This window comes from Ornithodoros turicata, chromosome 4 (genome assembly GCF_037126465.1).
Source record: "Ornithodoros turicata isolate Travis chromosome 4, ASM3712646v1, whole genome shotgun sequence".
NCBI lineage: Eukaryota > Metazoa > Arthropoda > Arachnida > Ixodida > Argasidae > Ornithodoros > Ornithodoros turicata.
In genome coordinates, this window is record NC_088204.1 from 50098292 (window position 1) to 50114853 (window position 16562).

At 46.4% G+C, this 16562-nt stretch overlaps 2 protein-coding genes across 2 annotated transcripts in view; one reads left to right on the forward strand and one right to left on the reverse strand.

Moving 5' to 3' along the window:
- Positions 1-16562, reverse strand: part of LOC135391515 (sialin-like) — a 126876-nt gene that overhangs the window by 76719 nt on the left and 33595 nt on the right. The gene's annotated exons all lie outside the window — the stretch shown is intronic.
- LOC135390503 (uncharacterized) lies at positions 749-12180 on the forward strand. The gene is made up of 3 exons (XM_064620199.1): positions 749-2664; positions 8928-8981; positions 11708-12180. The coding sequence occupies exons 1-3, from the start codon at positions 1263-1265 to the stop codon at positions 12178-12180; spliced, it is 1929 nt and encodes a 642-aa protein (XP_064476269.1). The 5' UTR covers positions 749-1262.

A 16562-nucleotide genomic window follows, 5' to 3' on the forward strand; every position in this document is an offset into this window, starting at 1 on the left:
GGCCAGTGCAAATACATTGTCAGAACGAGTGTACAGCAATACATATGTGGTTTACGCGTATGGAATAGATTACGTTACTTATCTGAATCATTCTGATATTCACACAGCAGTTACGAAAGCAAAAATAAGAAAAAACGTATTGGTAAAATGCGTAGTTATTCGGTGTCGCTTCAAATGCCAAAATAAATTAAATAAAGGAACCGTAAAAAACAAGACGAGAGAATAAGAAGAGAAAATAAGAAGAATGTACATGGATCATCATAGAGAAGCGCCTGTGCCTTTCCGGGTCGTACACGATATGCGGGAAATCGGAAATGCTTATTGATAGCCACCGGTAGCGTCAGCGATAGCGTATCGTTCCCAGGTCCCATTCTTATACTGTTTATGTGTGGAACTATTTCTGTAATTGCATGAGTATGAGGCGTTTCCGAATAATATACACGGCAGTGTGTATTGTACGTCACTGTAGAGCAGTTCCATGAGCGCCTGTCGACATTTTATACAGCATGTGAATACGCTTTAACGTTACGTAAAAATAAATTACGCGAGAGAAGAGCTCGTACGAAGAAGGATCAAAGGAACAAGTGATCACCACAGTGTACATGTTTTTTGGGCGCACTGGACGCGTATTATAAGTTTCGTTTCCGATCCGCTAACCACCGCAAGGGACGGACGTTGTATGCAAGCAACCATGTTCTAGACTTCCGGCACTTCCTGTCATTTGTTTACATCCATGTTTACATCGGAACATCATAAGCATCGGCCAGTGGCGGGCCAAAATTGTCCTGTACGCGATTAAAAGAGAAGATTTTTAGAAGTACTGTTGTAGTGGCTAAATGCTATATGCCGTAACTGCCTGACTGTTGTAGGAACGCATGCTAAAAGACTGTATCGTGTGCTTGTCTGTGCGCGAGAAAATGTCGAGTACATGTTTCAGTGTGGAAACTTACTGATTCATTTGTTCCACAGAGCGGAACATTTTTATCTCATGAGGCGAAAATTAAACTGCCAGGCTTCCAGCTAGTGCTATAATTTGCTTGTGACTTGTGTATTCATTAAAATGCTTCCTGATTGCACCGAAAGCAGTCGAGCACTTTGTTTACGCATGGGCAGCGTTATTATGGGTGCGGTGTTGGCTTATATTGTGTTTGGCTCGCATTTAATTCTTAGGTGAAAGCGCAATCCTGTCATGGCTTCAGGAGGTAGGCTTGATCCGGCAGGAGAAACGTTGTGGCATTTGCGGAGGACCGACACGACTTAGGATGAGAGGCGGTGTTCCTTCGTTTTGGGTATGTAGGAACAACGGGCATTATTGGTCCGAACGGTTGACAACTGGCACTATATTTAGTGGCGCCCAGTTGGCGCTGGACCGGGCCCTGACTATCATGTATTTTTTCGCACGCAACGTGACGAGAATCCATGTGTTGGCGTCTGAATCATCTAGAGACAGTGTTCGGACACCTGGCCGTACTGTCTCTAGGTGGCTCAGACGACTGCGTAGGGGCGTTTTTCTCGCCATGCAAAGGAGGTTGGCTGCAGAGGGGAAAATTGGCGGACCGGGCAAAATTGTAGAAATTGATGAGACGCTGGTTGGCCGGAGGAAATATAATGTTGGCCGTGTCACAAAAGGTCGCTGGGTGCTCGGGATGGTTGAACGTGAAATTGGGCCTGGAGGCAAACCACGTGGTGGAAGGCTCCGTCTTGTGGTTTGCCCTAGGAACAAGCGTGACCGTGCCACCCTTATCCCGATCATCCAGCGGCATGTGCAACGCGGCACAACCATTATAACTGATGGCTGGGCAGCGTATGCCAGGCTCCCATCTCTGGGTGAAATCCCTCAGCTGTGGAGGGCCAGAGGTAGGCAGCCCTACTATGTGCATCATGTTGTGAATCATAGGCACAACTTCGTTACGCCTAACAACAGACAGGTGCACACACAGACGATCGAGTCCACGTGGCGTGGTCTCAAGCGTGCCCTCCATACTGGTGGTGTTCGCCGAGACTACCTTAATGGTTATCTTGCTGAGCAGCTCTGGCGCAGGGATCTACGCAGAAGCCAACGAGATCCCTTTGAGGACCTGCTGGAGTTGCTTAGTGAAGCGGGTGGAGCAGTCTTCGACAAGCCGAAAGTACGTGGCCGAGGACGTCTTCCTGCTTCACGAGCTGCTAGACCTCCACGTGCAGGTGCTGTTGCGGCGGCCGGACCACCTCCCTCGACACCACGACAGGGAACAGCAGTGCCACTGACACGACAGGTGCTGCCACAACAAGGACAACTTGGAACACCCCGCGTCCCACCTCGGGCCCTGCCAGGACGCATCTCAGGGGCCAGAGTTCCAGCACAGCCCTCTGCAGTGCGAGCTCACACAGCTCAACAAACAGGTACTGCCACTGCTGCTGTACCACCTCCCCCCACACCACAGCAGGGAACAGCACGGCCTGCAGCACCAGCAGCGTCAACTGGACAGGATCAACCTGGAACACCCCCCATCCCACGCCAGGGGACGCTGCCTGGTGTAGGACCCATCCCAAGGGTGCGTGCTGCTCGCACAGCTCGTGCAGAAGCCAGGGCCCGAGCACCTCTGACTCGCTCGTCTGCACAGGTTGAGCAGAGGCAACAGGTGTTGTCACCTACCTCCGCTCCTTTGGCAACAAGAACAACAGGTGGGACCCAAGTAACTACCATCGCTGTGCAGCCAGCAGCAAGGGTGTCAACGTCATGTGTCACTGCCCCAGTTCTGGGTGCGGCACCTGTATTGACACACTTGCTGCTCACAAATACAGGGTATGCCAGTGCTACAGGGAATGGGATACTGCCCAGTACAGTGCCGTTGGTGCAGCCACAAGTGATCATGCTTCCGCCCTGGCAGCTGCAGGCTAATCCACCAGCACTGACTGTGCAGCATCCTATCCTTGTACCACCACTGGTTCCACAACAGCAGCTGTTGTGGAATGGTGGTTCAGTAGTACGGCTGTCACATTCTTAAAGTAGAAATCAGTTTGTTTTTCATTTTAAGCCATAAAACTCAGTCCAAGAGGGGAACCTTGAGCTTGAGGAACAAAGGAAAGCCAACACAACATGAAGGCTTTGAGCACAAACTTTGAGCATTCTGGATGTGTTGTCCTTTCTGTCTTCCTCAAGCTCAAGGTTCCCCTACCAGTAGGGATATTTGCTAGCTCACTGCCATCATTTAAGCGGGTAGAAATCCAGTGAACCAGTAGGGAAGTATGGAGGGAATTTCCTCAGGACGAGAGCTGCCGATATTTAGGACAGAGACTGTGCCCAAAAGAAGAACAGTCTCTATTCAAAATATCGGCGGCTCTTGTCCTGAGGCGATTCTCCCCATGCCATCACTTAAGGTTGTTCTGCAAGATAACTCACAGGGTGTCAACCAAATTGCAGCCTTCAAATTCTCAGATTTTTCCGGGTGTTCACTGACTATTTTAAGGGAATTCCTTGACCAAAACAAAAGGAAATGTGGTGCCTCCTGCTACGTTTTAATACAGACCCCTCATAGAACAGATCATTATTGAGTGGAGGCTGGCTGTCTTTCTTTCTTCGGCTCCTGAGCTAGTCGTATTGCCGAACTTGCAACTCTCAGCAACGCCACTGCGGCACTTAACACTTAACCACTGCTCGACACCCCTTATTCGCTGCGCATTGTCACAGCACTTGTCTGCAATTTGCCCTGATTTCAGTGACTTTTTGGCAAATTCCCTGACAATAGCATCTGGATTATAAACTGATTTCCATTTTAAGTATGTTTTCGTTTTGTCTTCTCTTCTTCCTTTTTGTTTTGTGTCTGCTTGCATGGAAAACGCAATGGATGGCTTGCAAAAATCTCGCAATCTGGATGTATCTCTCCAAAACACATGGTATTTGCTTTCAACGTGCCATATGATAGCAAGACAGAAGCCTGTGAAAAACCTTTATGTCCAACGTTGGTCCAACACACATGAGCAGGTTGAGCCTTGTGAGGTTGAGGTTGTGAGCCTTCCACCACGTGGTTTGCCTCCAACTTATGACGTTACGTCAGAAGTGAGAGCTGCTTATATTCCTGTTAGGTCTCAAAATCATATGACTGCCACCAGCTACCTCACTGGCTGGGCATGTGGTTGCAGTAATGCTCGAGCAGGACAAGCTTCACAAGCCACGAAGCCAGTTCATCTGCACACCTATTATGCTCTTGTTGCTGTAAAACTTTAAATGCAGACTCACATAACCTAGCAAGATTTCCCATTTGTCTAACTTAAGTTGTGTTTGTTTCAAAGCTAACACCTGTGGAACAAATTGTAGTTAATTTCTTTTGAAATTTAATGCATTATGGGCAGTGGTTTATATAAAGTCCCAAGCACAGGGAGCTTTTGCAAAAAATTGGGGTGATGTTGATTATTAGTGATGATGCACAGCTAAATGTACCATTACCAACACATCATTTGTGTGTGTTACAGTTTTGATTGAAGTGTGATGCTTCCATCTCTAATTACTACATAGGGGATACCCTGGTCTATAGGTGCATGAGGATGCTGGCAACTGTTTACAGTACTTGAATACTGTCTATCGGTTTCTGAATTCAGGGGCTACCTATAAAGAAGCTATGGCTTGTGCGTTGTCTGAACATGGACATGTCTGTTCTGAGTTATATTCCACAAATGTTCCTGGATTGGTTATTGCTGTAGCGAGTTGCAAACAATCAGTGCTTTGCTAAAGTTTACCATACCTCACTGCCACTGAGGCATACAGCATTTGGCAGCAACAACATGCTGATGTAGAAGGCCACCATGTTGAGATCTACGGCTTTTTCAGTTGACCTTATTGAGGAATAGACTCCAATTACTGTGGAAATGCTACTTGTGCAGCTACGAAATGGCACATACGAGAACTGACTTCACATGGGAGCTAACCCGTTACACTACGCCTACAGACAGTGGGGCTTGTAGGTAAACAGTACATCTTGATACTGTCAACATTGTATTCCTCAAATAGTGCCACACACAGCACTGAGGGCATCTGCCTATATTTTCTGTTGGCAACTTCTTGGAGAGGAGGATTCGCTTTAGGTGCAACCAGGGTTATTTATATTGCCTGGTATTCCTCATATAGGAGCTTAACCAGAAGAACGTTGGTGATACCCTCGCCAGACTCTGTCCAAAGGTTGCACCAGGCTACCTTCTGTTGACTGCGCTCCAGCCTGGCACAGTTTGCGCATATATGCGAAGCCTGTTACAATTTCCAAGACATTACAATGTGGCATCCATCGAGGAGGCAATGTGGTACAGCAATGCTCTGGTGACAAGAGTGCCTTGCACAACTGGTAGAAGATTGTGTTTGAAAACTTGCTGGCAGGAACAACCTCCACAGGAACATTTGTAGACGATCTATGCTTGGAGACTATGTTCTATCAAAATGCAAAGTTAGCTAGATAACAAGTTGTCAGTTTCCAAAAATCATAATGCCCTAATGCGTGTTCAAGACAGCTCAACAGGTGCACTTATATGCTTTCACATTTTAGATAATATGGAGTAGATTTACACATAGGTAAGATCAATTGCATTCTCCTTTTACATTTTGGATGTTTACTTCGAAAAAGGTCTTGACTATCAGAGGCACGCATATCTAGCCTACATGTGGTGCTTACATTTTGCAAGTCATCTGGTTGTGTTATGAAAGCAAGGGTAGTCTAGAAGGGTCACAGGATGATGTTCATAGTCCAAAAAATTTGTGTCTGTAGATTCACTATGACTACTGTATACTACCGAGTGCCTGTCACAGTACACGTGTGGTGGGTGACTGACTATTTCTCTGCTTGATGCATTTAAATTGGTTAAATGTCCTTAAGCTAAGTACTTGTGATTTCATTGAGTACTGTAGGCTGGCTGCAGCATGCCTATGTAGATTTACAGTGACGCATGCAATGCACGCTGGAAGAAACTCTTTCACTATTCCAGCAAATTTAGGTACACTTCATAGGTATATAGATGGAACAGCATGTTTGCAACCAAGTGGCATCCACCAGAGCCAAGTAACTGAGTTAGAGATGACATAAGCTTTAATTTGTAGGCATCAATGCTCCTCTCGCAACAGGAAAGAGCCTAAGTATGAAATCATGCATGTTCCAGGTGTGACATATAGGCCATACAAAAATAATAAATTTAATGTACATAATAGTTTATGCAAACTGGGCCAGATCTTATCTATTTACAAAATTTAGGCATGAAAACAGTCTATTGGCGGAAGCCTCCTGAAGTAGTCCTCAGTTTTGATTAAGGTTCTTTCCCTGACTTCATCCCCAAGAGGGTGCTAGCTACAAAAAGGTGAAATGATGTAGGTTCCTCGAGGTTTGGTTTTTTGTTTGCTGCCATATGATATTTGGAAAACACCCAACTTGACATCCAGGTGTCACAGAAATTACTTAAACGTGTAGGTCTTGACATCCAGGACCTATTATAACAGCAAATCCCATAGCGACTCTGTGCACTCCTATGCGAGTGATGTCACGTGAATAAACCAAGTAAGAGCTTAATCATATTAGAGAGGATGCTGGGGGCTGCAGGATGTTGCCTGCACAGGCTTCTGAAACAAATTTGCTTTTGAGACTGAGTACTATCTGCTAAAGTTAGATGTTGCGTAGAAATCGCACTTTGTTATGTCCAGTTGGAACGCAGCTGATGGATGAAGCATATCCTGTTGTAGTTTTGATGGTGATGCTGGTGTTTAACAGCATACTTAATACAACAAAAGCTACAATGAGAATATCGAGCTCATTGAAGGGTGAGTGCGAGGATGCCTGGAATAATACCTATGATATCTTCCTCAACAAGTATATGCAGGTACTAGGTTGAAAGACTGGAGGTATTGAGGGGTTCATAAATAAAAGTGTTCCAGGAGCACTCAGCAGGCGGTCATCGTACAACAGTGCTCATCTGTTTTTGGCTGTTTCACTATACATATCAACAGCAAAGGATGCCATGTGACTGTGGTCCTTGGTATCTGGACTATAAGTAAAGAAGATGTTTTGAGAGATGACACCAACTTTACGGAATCTCCGTATTTGACTCCCAATAAACCGTTTGATACACTTCCAGCCTGTTTCTTTGTCCTTGCTTGCATAGTTACTCTTACTGCACTGCGCTCTGCTACACTTTCGCGCGAGCAAATAGCACAAGTTCCGCAACGACATTGCATCTCTTTGTGTAACTATGAACAACGCGAAAAAGTCGTCAAACGCTTGATTTCATGACGCGTGCTTCCGTAAAATACACGCGCGGATATCACGGTCAAAGAAATAAAACAAATCACAACGACCAACAGTCGTCTCTTCATGAAACCGTACCCTCGTGAATTACAGGCACGGATATCACGGTCAAAGGGGAAAAGTCATCACTAGTCACAGCAGTTTTCACATCAGCAGTCATCGCAACGACATCGTATCTCTTTGTGTAACTATGAACAACGCGAAAAAGTCGTCAAACGCTTGATTTCATGAACGCGTGCTTCCGTAAAATACACGCGCGGATATCACGGTCAAAAATGTAATCACAAATCACAACGATCACCAGTCTTCACTTCATGAAACCGTACCCTCGTGAATTACAAGCACGGATATCACGGTCAAAGGGGAAAAGTCAAAAACAAGTCACAGCAGTCCGTAAATTAGTAAATTACGCGCACGGTCAAAACGATCCAGAGAAACGACCTCTCCGATGGCGACACCGAGCACGCGCACGCGATCTTGACAGGTAAATCAACCACGATCCTTCGTTCAACACCACGCTCGCCTACAGCGCCACCGCGACTTCTCTTGGCATTGCATATCATCCCCCAGCGCCACCACACTTCCGGAAGTCAAGTGTCCAAAGCCCCGCGCGAGACTTCGCCCACTACATCGTTTTCCTCCTCTAGCCGCCGCCGGAACGCCCGCTCCCCATGGCGCGCTCTCATTGGCTCATTTTGGAGCGACCACGCCCCCTCCCGTGACTCCGCCCCCTCTCCCGGCCCCGCCCCCCTTTGGGTGCCGCGAGCCTTTACGCCCGATAATTTCTGGGGTTTTCCTCAGACACTGTCACATATACGCCGGCACATTTCTCTCAGAAGTCGCCCCAGGACACACATTGGTCATCGTCGAAGGCATCCCAATTCCCCACAGAGAAAACAAAAAATTGACCAGTGCTAGTGGCAATCACCCCGTTCCACACGCTACGAGCAGCAGCACAGCGTAGAAAAGTTTGGCAAAGCTTATCAGAGCTGATTCATCACGTTTTCATTCTGCGCTGGGCAATTGCTGCTGATAGCCGGGCTCCGCGCGCGATATCTGATGTACAAATTCCCTTCCTCGTCTGCCCACGTCTCTTTCCATCTTCCTTCCTCCTCGCCGCATACTTTTCTTTCAAGTTGGCTTTCTTACACGTTCTTCTGCTATCAGGCAGAACCTGAATCAGAGGAGGTGTCCCTGAATTCTGGTCATGCTTCAGTGCGGAGTTTGCTTTCAGACAAGCAATAGAACAATCCGAAATGACAAGTTGAAAAATCCACAATTTTTCAGGTTTTTTAATGAGCATTTATAAATTACCTACGTCGAATATCAATAATACGGGGCTGTGCCTCACTTTGTGTATCCCAGGACACAACGCTGCAAAAAACTACATAGCGCTATTTTCTTTTTTCTTCGCGTAAAACCTTGGCAAAGATGAGCAAAAAAACGAGAATATGGTCATGTTCCTGGCTTTATAGTAGAACAGCTGAGCTATGTATAAAAAAAAGAACGCTGTACCGCATTTGTATAGAAAAAATGCTTTCCTAGGATATCAATACTTCTAACGTCACACAAATAGGAGAGGCGCAATCTCTTGGCAAACATGGCAGTTTTCACAAGAGGAGTGGGACCGAAGCCTTAATCACGGAACAAAACTTCCCTCTGTTTTTCCAGATTTTGCACAGAACTGCAGCACAGCGGCAAAAAAGGTCGGAAGCACTCACATAGGCAAAGGCACACGCAGGCACTCGCAGAAGGCAAGCAATGGCGTGGCTACTGTGGCGCCTTCTATTAGCGCCCGAAGCAACTGGCTGGTGTAAACGGTCTATAGCGCCATCTGGTGGCTGTTTAGACCCCGGCGCCATCTCGTGCCGAGAGTCGGCGAAACGCCGCGGCTGGTATCCCCTCTTAAGAATATATCGTTAAAAATAAATCGTTTCAGAATCCCCCAAATCCACCCTACACTTGCTAGAGTCATGTGGTATGGTCCAAATCAAGGTGAACTGCAAGCAAGGGGCTTAAACTAACCTTACAGGACCAAACTAGCCTAAACTATCCCAAACTAACCGAAACCAAACTAAACTAACCTAACATAACTGATATAACCCGGCGTAAATTGCAATCAGTCCGCCTCCGTGCTAGATGGTGAGGGGATTTTGAAACAGTTTATTTTTAATGGTGGATTATTAAACGGTGATCTCTAAGTGGGGATAGTAAGCGGTTTATTTTTGGAGATATATTTTTAACCGTGTATTTTTAAGCGGATTATTCTTGGGGGTGTATCCCGTTTGAAACCATTAAAAATAATCTTTCAAAAATAAACGCGTAAGTACCCCCTGTTAAAAATATATCTCCCAGAATATACGCTTAAGAATAAACGCACAAAAATAATCGCCGAAATATCCCCGTTTAAAGAGACGGTCTCGTGCGGATCGAGCGATTCCGAAACTTAGCTAAAATTATATTCAAGAGTGCTACAGAAACACAGTCGCGAAGTTTCAACCAGAACAACGAAGTGGTTTTCGAGAAATTTGAAGAAATATGCCGTGACTGCAGACGCCGGAAGTTGCAGCTGTATTCAACTCCCTCTCATGCAACGTCACATGTGACGTGGTTATGGGATTTATGGTGGCAGGTCGCCTATTGGGGGCCACAATGCACAGTACGGTCGCAGGTGTATGCGCTTTGCGCTTGAAAGTTGTCACGCGCGACGTCGTAATGGCTGAGAGCAAATTTAGCGATAGTGACGGGTCCCTGTCACTAAACGGTGAAGATGAGCTCATCGGCGCCGACTGATTGAATAGCGGGGACGTCGATGAACCTTTAGCTGCTGATCCGTTGCCACAACAACGTGGTTAGCCAGTGGAGTAAAAATGCGTGTTTCATGGTACGTTATGCAAAATTTCAGACTTGGGCATTTCGTCATATGTATCACAACTTGGATAGTCTTCTGAAGGAGGTTGCTCTCTCTATCCATTCCCGCACGCGGTAGGAGGGTGTCAACGTGATAAGTGAAGGCTTTCCATTCATGTCATTACACCTGGAGCAAATGACAAAATCAAGGACAAGCTGATCTACGTCAACGTCTTGAATTACCCCTGGCCTATGAAAAAGAAAAAGCCCTTTTCAGGACCATCCCACATATCTGCATCAAAGACCATGCTTCTGCATCGAATAAGCCCTTATCATCATTGATGATTATAATATGTCACATCAAAAATACCTAGACGTGCATTACGAATGTGCAAGATGGAACAGCCTTATTTTTGCTAATGTTATGGCGGTGTGTTCATGAGCCCATACTGGCTCACATTTTGATTGTGTCAGGGGTTGCACACTAAGATGTCCAGCACGTTGAATATAAAAGATTTGGAAATGTTTAGAAACTTTCAAAAATATCAAAAATACCTAGACGTCCATGACAAATCTGTAAGACTGAACAGCGGTTTGCAACTTCATGTCATTTGCCTTATTGTTGCTCATGTTACACCGGTGTGTTCTTGAGCCCATACTGGCTCAGATTTTGATTTGATATCAAGGGTTGCACACTAACACGTCTGGCACGTAGAATATGAAAGATATGGAAATGTTTAAAAAATATCAAAAATACCTAGATGTGCATGACAGATGTGAAAGATGGAACAGCGGTTTGCAACATGTTTACATGTCGTCTGGCTTATTGTTGCTCATGTTACATCGGTGTGTTAATGAGCCCATACTGGCTCACATTTTGATTCGATATCAGACGTTGCAGACTAACATGTCCCGTACGTTGAATATAAAAGATGTGGAAATGTTTAAAAAATTTCAAAAATATCAAAAATACGTAGACATGCACGACAAATTTGTAAGATGGAACAACGGTTTGCAAGTTGTCGACATGTCGTCAGTCTTATTTTTGCTCATGCTACACCGGTGTGTTCATGAGCCCATACTGGCTCAGATTTTGATTCGGTATCAGGCGTTGCAGACTAACATGTCCAGCTCGTTGAATATGAAAGATGTGGAAATGTTTAAAAAATATGAAAAATACCTAGATGTGCACGACAAATTTGTAAGATAGAACAGCGGTTTGCAACTTGCCGACATGTCGTCAGTCTTATTTTTGCTCATGCTACACCGGTGTGTTCATGAGCCCATACTGGCTCATATTTTGATTCGATATCAGGCGTTGCAGACTAACATGTCCAGCACGTTGAATATAAAAGATGTGGAAATGTTTAAAAAAATTCAAAAATATCAAAAAAAAACCTAGACATGCACGACAAATTTGTAAGATGGAACAGCGGTTTGCAACTTGTCGACATGTCGTCAGTCTTATTTTTGCTCGTCTCTTTTCTCTGCCCTCGTAAAAAGGTCACACACGTCTCTCGGCCGCTTGGCCAGCGTATACGCTACTAGCGCCCTGGCCCACAGTGAGCGATCGCCTCAACATCCTGCTGGGTTACCTTCAGTGCCATGGCGAGAGTTTGTACCGGGTGTAACGCTCGACGTTCCGGGCCTTCATAAAAAGAGGGAATGTAGCCCCCTGGTCGCTAGAACGGCGGCTGAGAACCTCATAACTGACGTCTACCACTCACATACCCTGGTATTCACTGATGGCTCTATTGACGATCGTACCAAAAGTGCCACGTGTGCCTTCCACATCCCGTCAGTGAACGTGTCCTGGCAAGGGAGATCATCGCGTTACCCGATATCCTCCACGACTGCTGAGCTCCTGGCTCTCCTGCATGCAGCTGCTGCGGTCCAGGTACGAGGGTTTGCCAGAGCAGTCCTACTCACAGACTCGAGAAGCGCCCTATGGGACGTGATGAACCCCATGTGTGACAACATCTTAGCGCGAAGCATCAGAAGATCGTGCGCCCAACATAAACAAGCTGGAGGCGATATCGCCTTCCAATGGATACCGTCCCAGGCAAAAATTTGAGCTGGGAAGTCAACTGGTACCAGTTCGTTCCCAGTTCGCACCAACTGGTGGTCAACTGGAACCAACTGGTACCAAACTGGTGGCAACTGGAAAGTAAACTGGTACCAGTTCAAGCTGGGCTGGTGGCAACTGGGCACTTTGTGGTACCAGTTCAAGCTGGGCTGGTGGCAACTGGGCACTTTGTGGTACCAGTTCGAGCTGGATTGGTAGCAACTGGGATAAGTGAACAGGTACCAGTTCAAGCTGGGTTGGAGGTAACTGGAAAGTGAACTGGTACCAGTTCAAGCTGGTCTGGTGGCAAGTGGGCACTGTGTGCAACCAGTTCAAGCTGGGCTGGTGGCAACTGGAAAGTGAGGTGGTGCCAGTTCGAACTGGACCAGTTTACATATTTGGGGGAAAGTTTCGGTTTCAGTGCCAGGACAGGTTAATATGAAGATTGCAAGACGAAGTTATAAAACGGTCAGAAAGTGACTTTATTAGTAGTAATAATCATATTTCAATTTTTGGTAAAGTTCCTGTTAACGAAAGTTATTTTGGAACTCTTATAGCGTCCTCGATAAACTTGCTCCGGAATTGCCCCGAAACCACAGTGGTGCGTGGCGCTCTACACTGGCGGTGCCCTGGGCGGAGGCATTATCGAACACGAAACTGCACTGTACTGGTGGATCTGATGGGTACTAGCGTGCGCTACCTAGAGATCTGTGCTCGTTGTGGCTCGCAGGCTGCGCGACCCGTAGCGAGAGGCACCTGGCGAGCGCCACCGATCGAATGCCATGCCGACGATGACTGTCTGCTGCTACTTGCCCGGCTACACCTGGCTACTTGCCGCTTCCGCCTTCCTCCGTGCTTCCGGCAATCGCGATGCTTCTTGGGATTGCACTCTGGCGCTCGGCCGATTTTCTCGGTGTGGGTTCGGGGCAACTCAGTGCTGCACTGAACGGGTGCACTCCTTTAATCGAGAACGTTCAGTGCGCACCAGTGCAGTTTATCGAGGATGGCAAGCCGCACCAGGTCGCACCGGGGCGCACTGGTGCAGTTTATCGAGCACGCTATTTTATTTGTATTTTGTGCGTTCCTGCTCCCGCGATGAATGATGCGTTTACTGTGCAACGGTCGCTTGCTTAGCAGCGTGCGTATGCAGCGATTTTTGCCCGTTATGCTCTTAGCGTGATGTGTGACATAGGCGTTGATTTTGTAATCTAAAGGAGTTGTCTGCAAGTTACAACAGTGCGACAGTACAATGAGCTCCAGCGGCCGGGCGGGTGGGTGTTATAGGATTACAGCTTGACTACAACTGTGGAGACCGCTTTATCGTGAGTACTGTGCTTAAGTGCTTTTCCCTTGAGCACCATTTAGAAATATTACTTCTACTAGAACCTCTTCTCTCTGTTCCACGTCACATTCGTGGCATCTGCAAGTGCATGCCGTTTTACGAGTAACATCCGGTTTATGTTAACGTTACCAGCAACTTTTTTTCATTCATGTTTTTGTTTTTGCTTTTTTTTTCGTTCATTCTCGTGTTTTAGACCCTTCACACCACGGATGTTGTCGAACTAGCGTAGCGCGCCAGAGTAGTACAGGTCCCGACAAAAGTTTACGGAACACGCGAGCGGTGTATTTTTTCCTCGGTACGACACCCTAGCGGCAAGCGGAAGCTGGCAAAATCAGGCCAGTTCACTGCCTCAGAGGGGTGGACGACAGCGCTCTTAGTGACACACAGTCACACAGTTTCGGTATGATTACTGTTGTATGTGCCCGCGAAGTGAGTCGGATTGCCGCTAGGGTGTCGTACCGAGGAGAAAATACACCGCTCGCGTGTTCCGTAAACTTTTGTCGGGACCTGTACTTATTGTCCCCCCAAAGCCGGCCAATCTCTTAGTTGAAAGGTCCAATTATTGCACAACAGAAACGTTGAGAGATTCGCGTACTTTCCGTGGCCACGACTGCTCAAATTGAGTGACTGTCCAGGCACACACTACAATTACATGTTGCAATTGAATGCATATTCACTTGTGCCTTTACAACTTTCCAGAAACCTTAAGCTGCTGGGGCTCAAAGGAAAATATCGATCCATCGTGCGCTATATTAAGAACATCTCAAATACTTTGTTGAATGATTCAAGATGTCCACAAGGCAGTCAAGCAAGGGACCAATCAACCATGAAGTATTATCTATTCCATGTAACTCTGTAGTTCATCAACTGCTATAATTTAATTATGTTATAGTTACGTTACATGCATATTAGAACATGTGTAATGTTTGACTACAAATAAAACGCAATTTTGCATTGCAGTTCTTTGGATCTGCCGTTGCTGGGAACAGCAGTCCTGCAAAGGGACACCGGTTACATACAAGCTAACCTCTGTCCGAACAGGCCGCTCTAAGTGAAGCCACTTCAACTGGTCCCAGGTCCAACAATGAGATTTACAACCAGTTCCAGTCGAGACTGGGACAGGTTAGAAACCAGTTGGGCCAACTGGTACCAGTTGATCGAACTGGTCCCTGTTCGATAACACAGTTCGCCCAGTCCCAGTTGCAACTGGACCAGTTCAACTGGGACTGGGTGAGCTGTGTTATCGAACAGGGACCAGTTCGATCAACTGGTACCAGTTGGCCCAACTGGTTTCTAACCGGTCCCAGTCTCAACTGGGACCAGTTGCAACTGGGACTGGGTGAACTGTGTTATCGAACAGGGACCAGTTGTCCCAACTGGTACCAGTTGATCTGCGACCGGTTGAACTGGTCCCTGTTCGATAACACAGTTCAACTGGTACCAGTTCAAAAAATTTTCGCCTGGGGTCCCACGTCGGTGTCGGCGGCAACGAAAGGGCGGACCAGCTGGCGTCCTCGGCACACCTGGGCTGCAGCAATGTTTTGCCAACTCCGTAAGACGCCGACAGGCAGATGTCTGTTCAGCTCCTTGTTGAACAGCGCCACCCTGGAATACGGGACATCATGCATCATAATCGCCTTCCTCTTCCCACGAAAAATCTTCCTCGAAGCATCCAGACCATGCTCCATAGGCTCCGCACTGGATGCGCGTTCACCAATTCTCAGCTGTTCAAGATAGGCTCTAGGGATGACGCCTGCTGTGGCCACTGTCAACAACCCGAAACAATCGAACACATCCTGCGAGACTGCCGAGCATACCATTCTGCGCGCGAAACACATCTCCCTCGCTCCACCTCGGGCTCGCTAGCAGACATCCTCTACCCCGCTGGTTCTTCTGCCGAACATTCCGCCAAAGCAAGAAACCTCATTCTCTTCCTGCTGAAGACAGGCCTTGCTGATCGACCCATCTAATACTGTACTCTCCCCGATGAACTCGTGCACCTCACCGCATCCCCATCCTTCAACCTCCTCTATCCTCCATCCGTCCGTCCTTCCTTTGTGTTTTGTTTTGCTATGCGTTCTCCTTTTCTTTTTTTGGCTATAGTCGTGACGATGCCCACTTCTGTGTGGCCAACAACGGCGAGCCTATCTCTCACATTTTGATGTGAGCCGAGCTCACATTTTGATTGTGTCAGGGGTTGCACACTAAGATGTCCAGCACGTTGAATATAAAAGATTTGGAAATGTTTAGAAACTTTCAAAAATATCAAAAATACCTAGACGTCCATGACAAATCTGTAAGACTGAACAGCGGTTTGCAACTTCATGTCATCTGCCTTATTGTTGCTCATGTTACACCGGTGTGTTCTTGAGCCCATACTGGCTCAGATTTTGATTTGATATCAGGGGTTGCACACTAACACGTCTGGCACGTAGAATATGAAAGATATGGAAATGTTTAAAAAATATCAAAAATACCTAGATGTGCATGACAGATGTGAAAGATGGAACAGCGGTTTGCAACATGTTTACATGTCGTCTGGCTTATTGTTGCTCATGTTACATCGGTGTGTTAATGAGCCCATACTGGCTCACATTTTGATTCGATATCAGGCGTTGCAGACTAACATGTCCTGCACGTTGAATATGAAAGCTGTGGAAATGTTTAATCAATATCAAAAATACCTAGATGTGCACGACAAATTTGTAAGATAGAACAGCGGTTTGCAACTTGTCGACATGTCGTCAGTCTTATTTTTGCTCATGCTACACCGGTGTGTTCATGAGCCCATACTGGCTCATATTTTGATTCGATATCAGGCGTTGCAGACTAACATGTCCAGCACGTTGAATATAAAAGATGTGGAAATGTTTAAAAAATTTCAAAAATATCAAAAATACCTAGACATGCACGACAAATTTGTAAGATGGAACAGCGGTTTGCAACTTGTCGACATGTCGTCAGTCTTATTTTTGCTCATATTACACCGGTGTGTTCATGAGCCCATACTGGCTCAAATTTTGATTCGATATCAGGGGCTGCATGCTAA

Excerpts from the sequence above, each read along its gene's own strand:
- LOC135390503 (XM_064620199.1), top strand. The coding sequence starts at position 1,263 with ATGAGAGGCGGTGTTCCTTCGTTTTGGGTATGTAGGAACAACGGGCAT. Across the intron at positions 2,665-8,927 it reads TTTGGCAACAAGAACAACAG|ATTTTGCACAGAACTGCAGC; the intron begins GTGGGACCCAAG and ends CTGTTTTTCCAG. Across the intron at positions 8,982-11,707 it reads GGTCGGAAGCACTCACATAG|TGCCATGGCGAGAGTTTGTA; the intron begins GCAAAGGCACAC and ends GGTTACCTTCAG.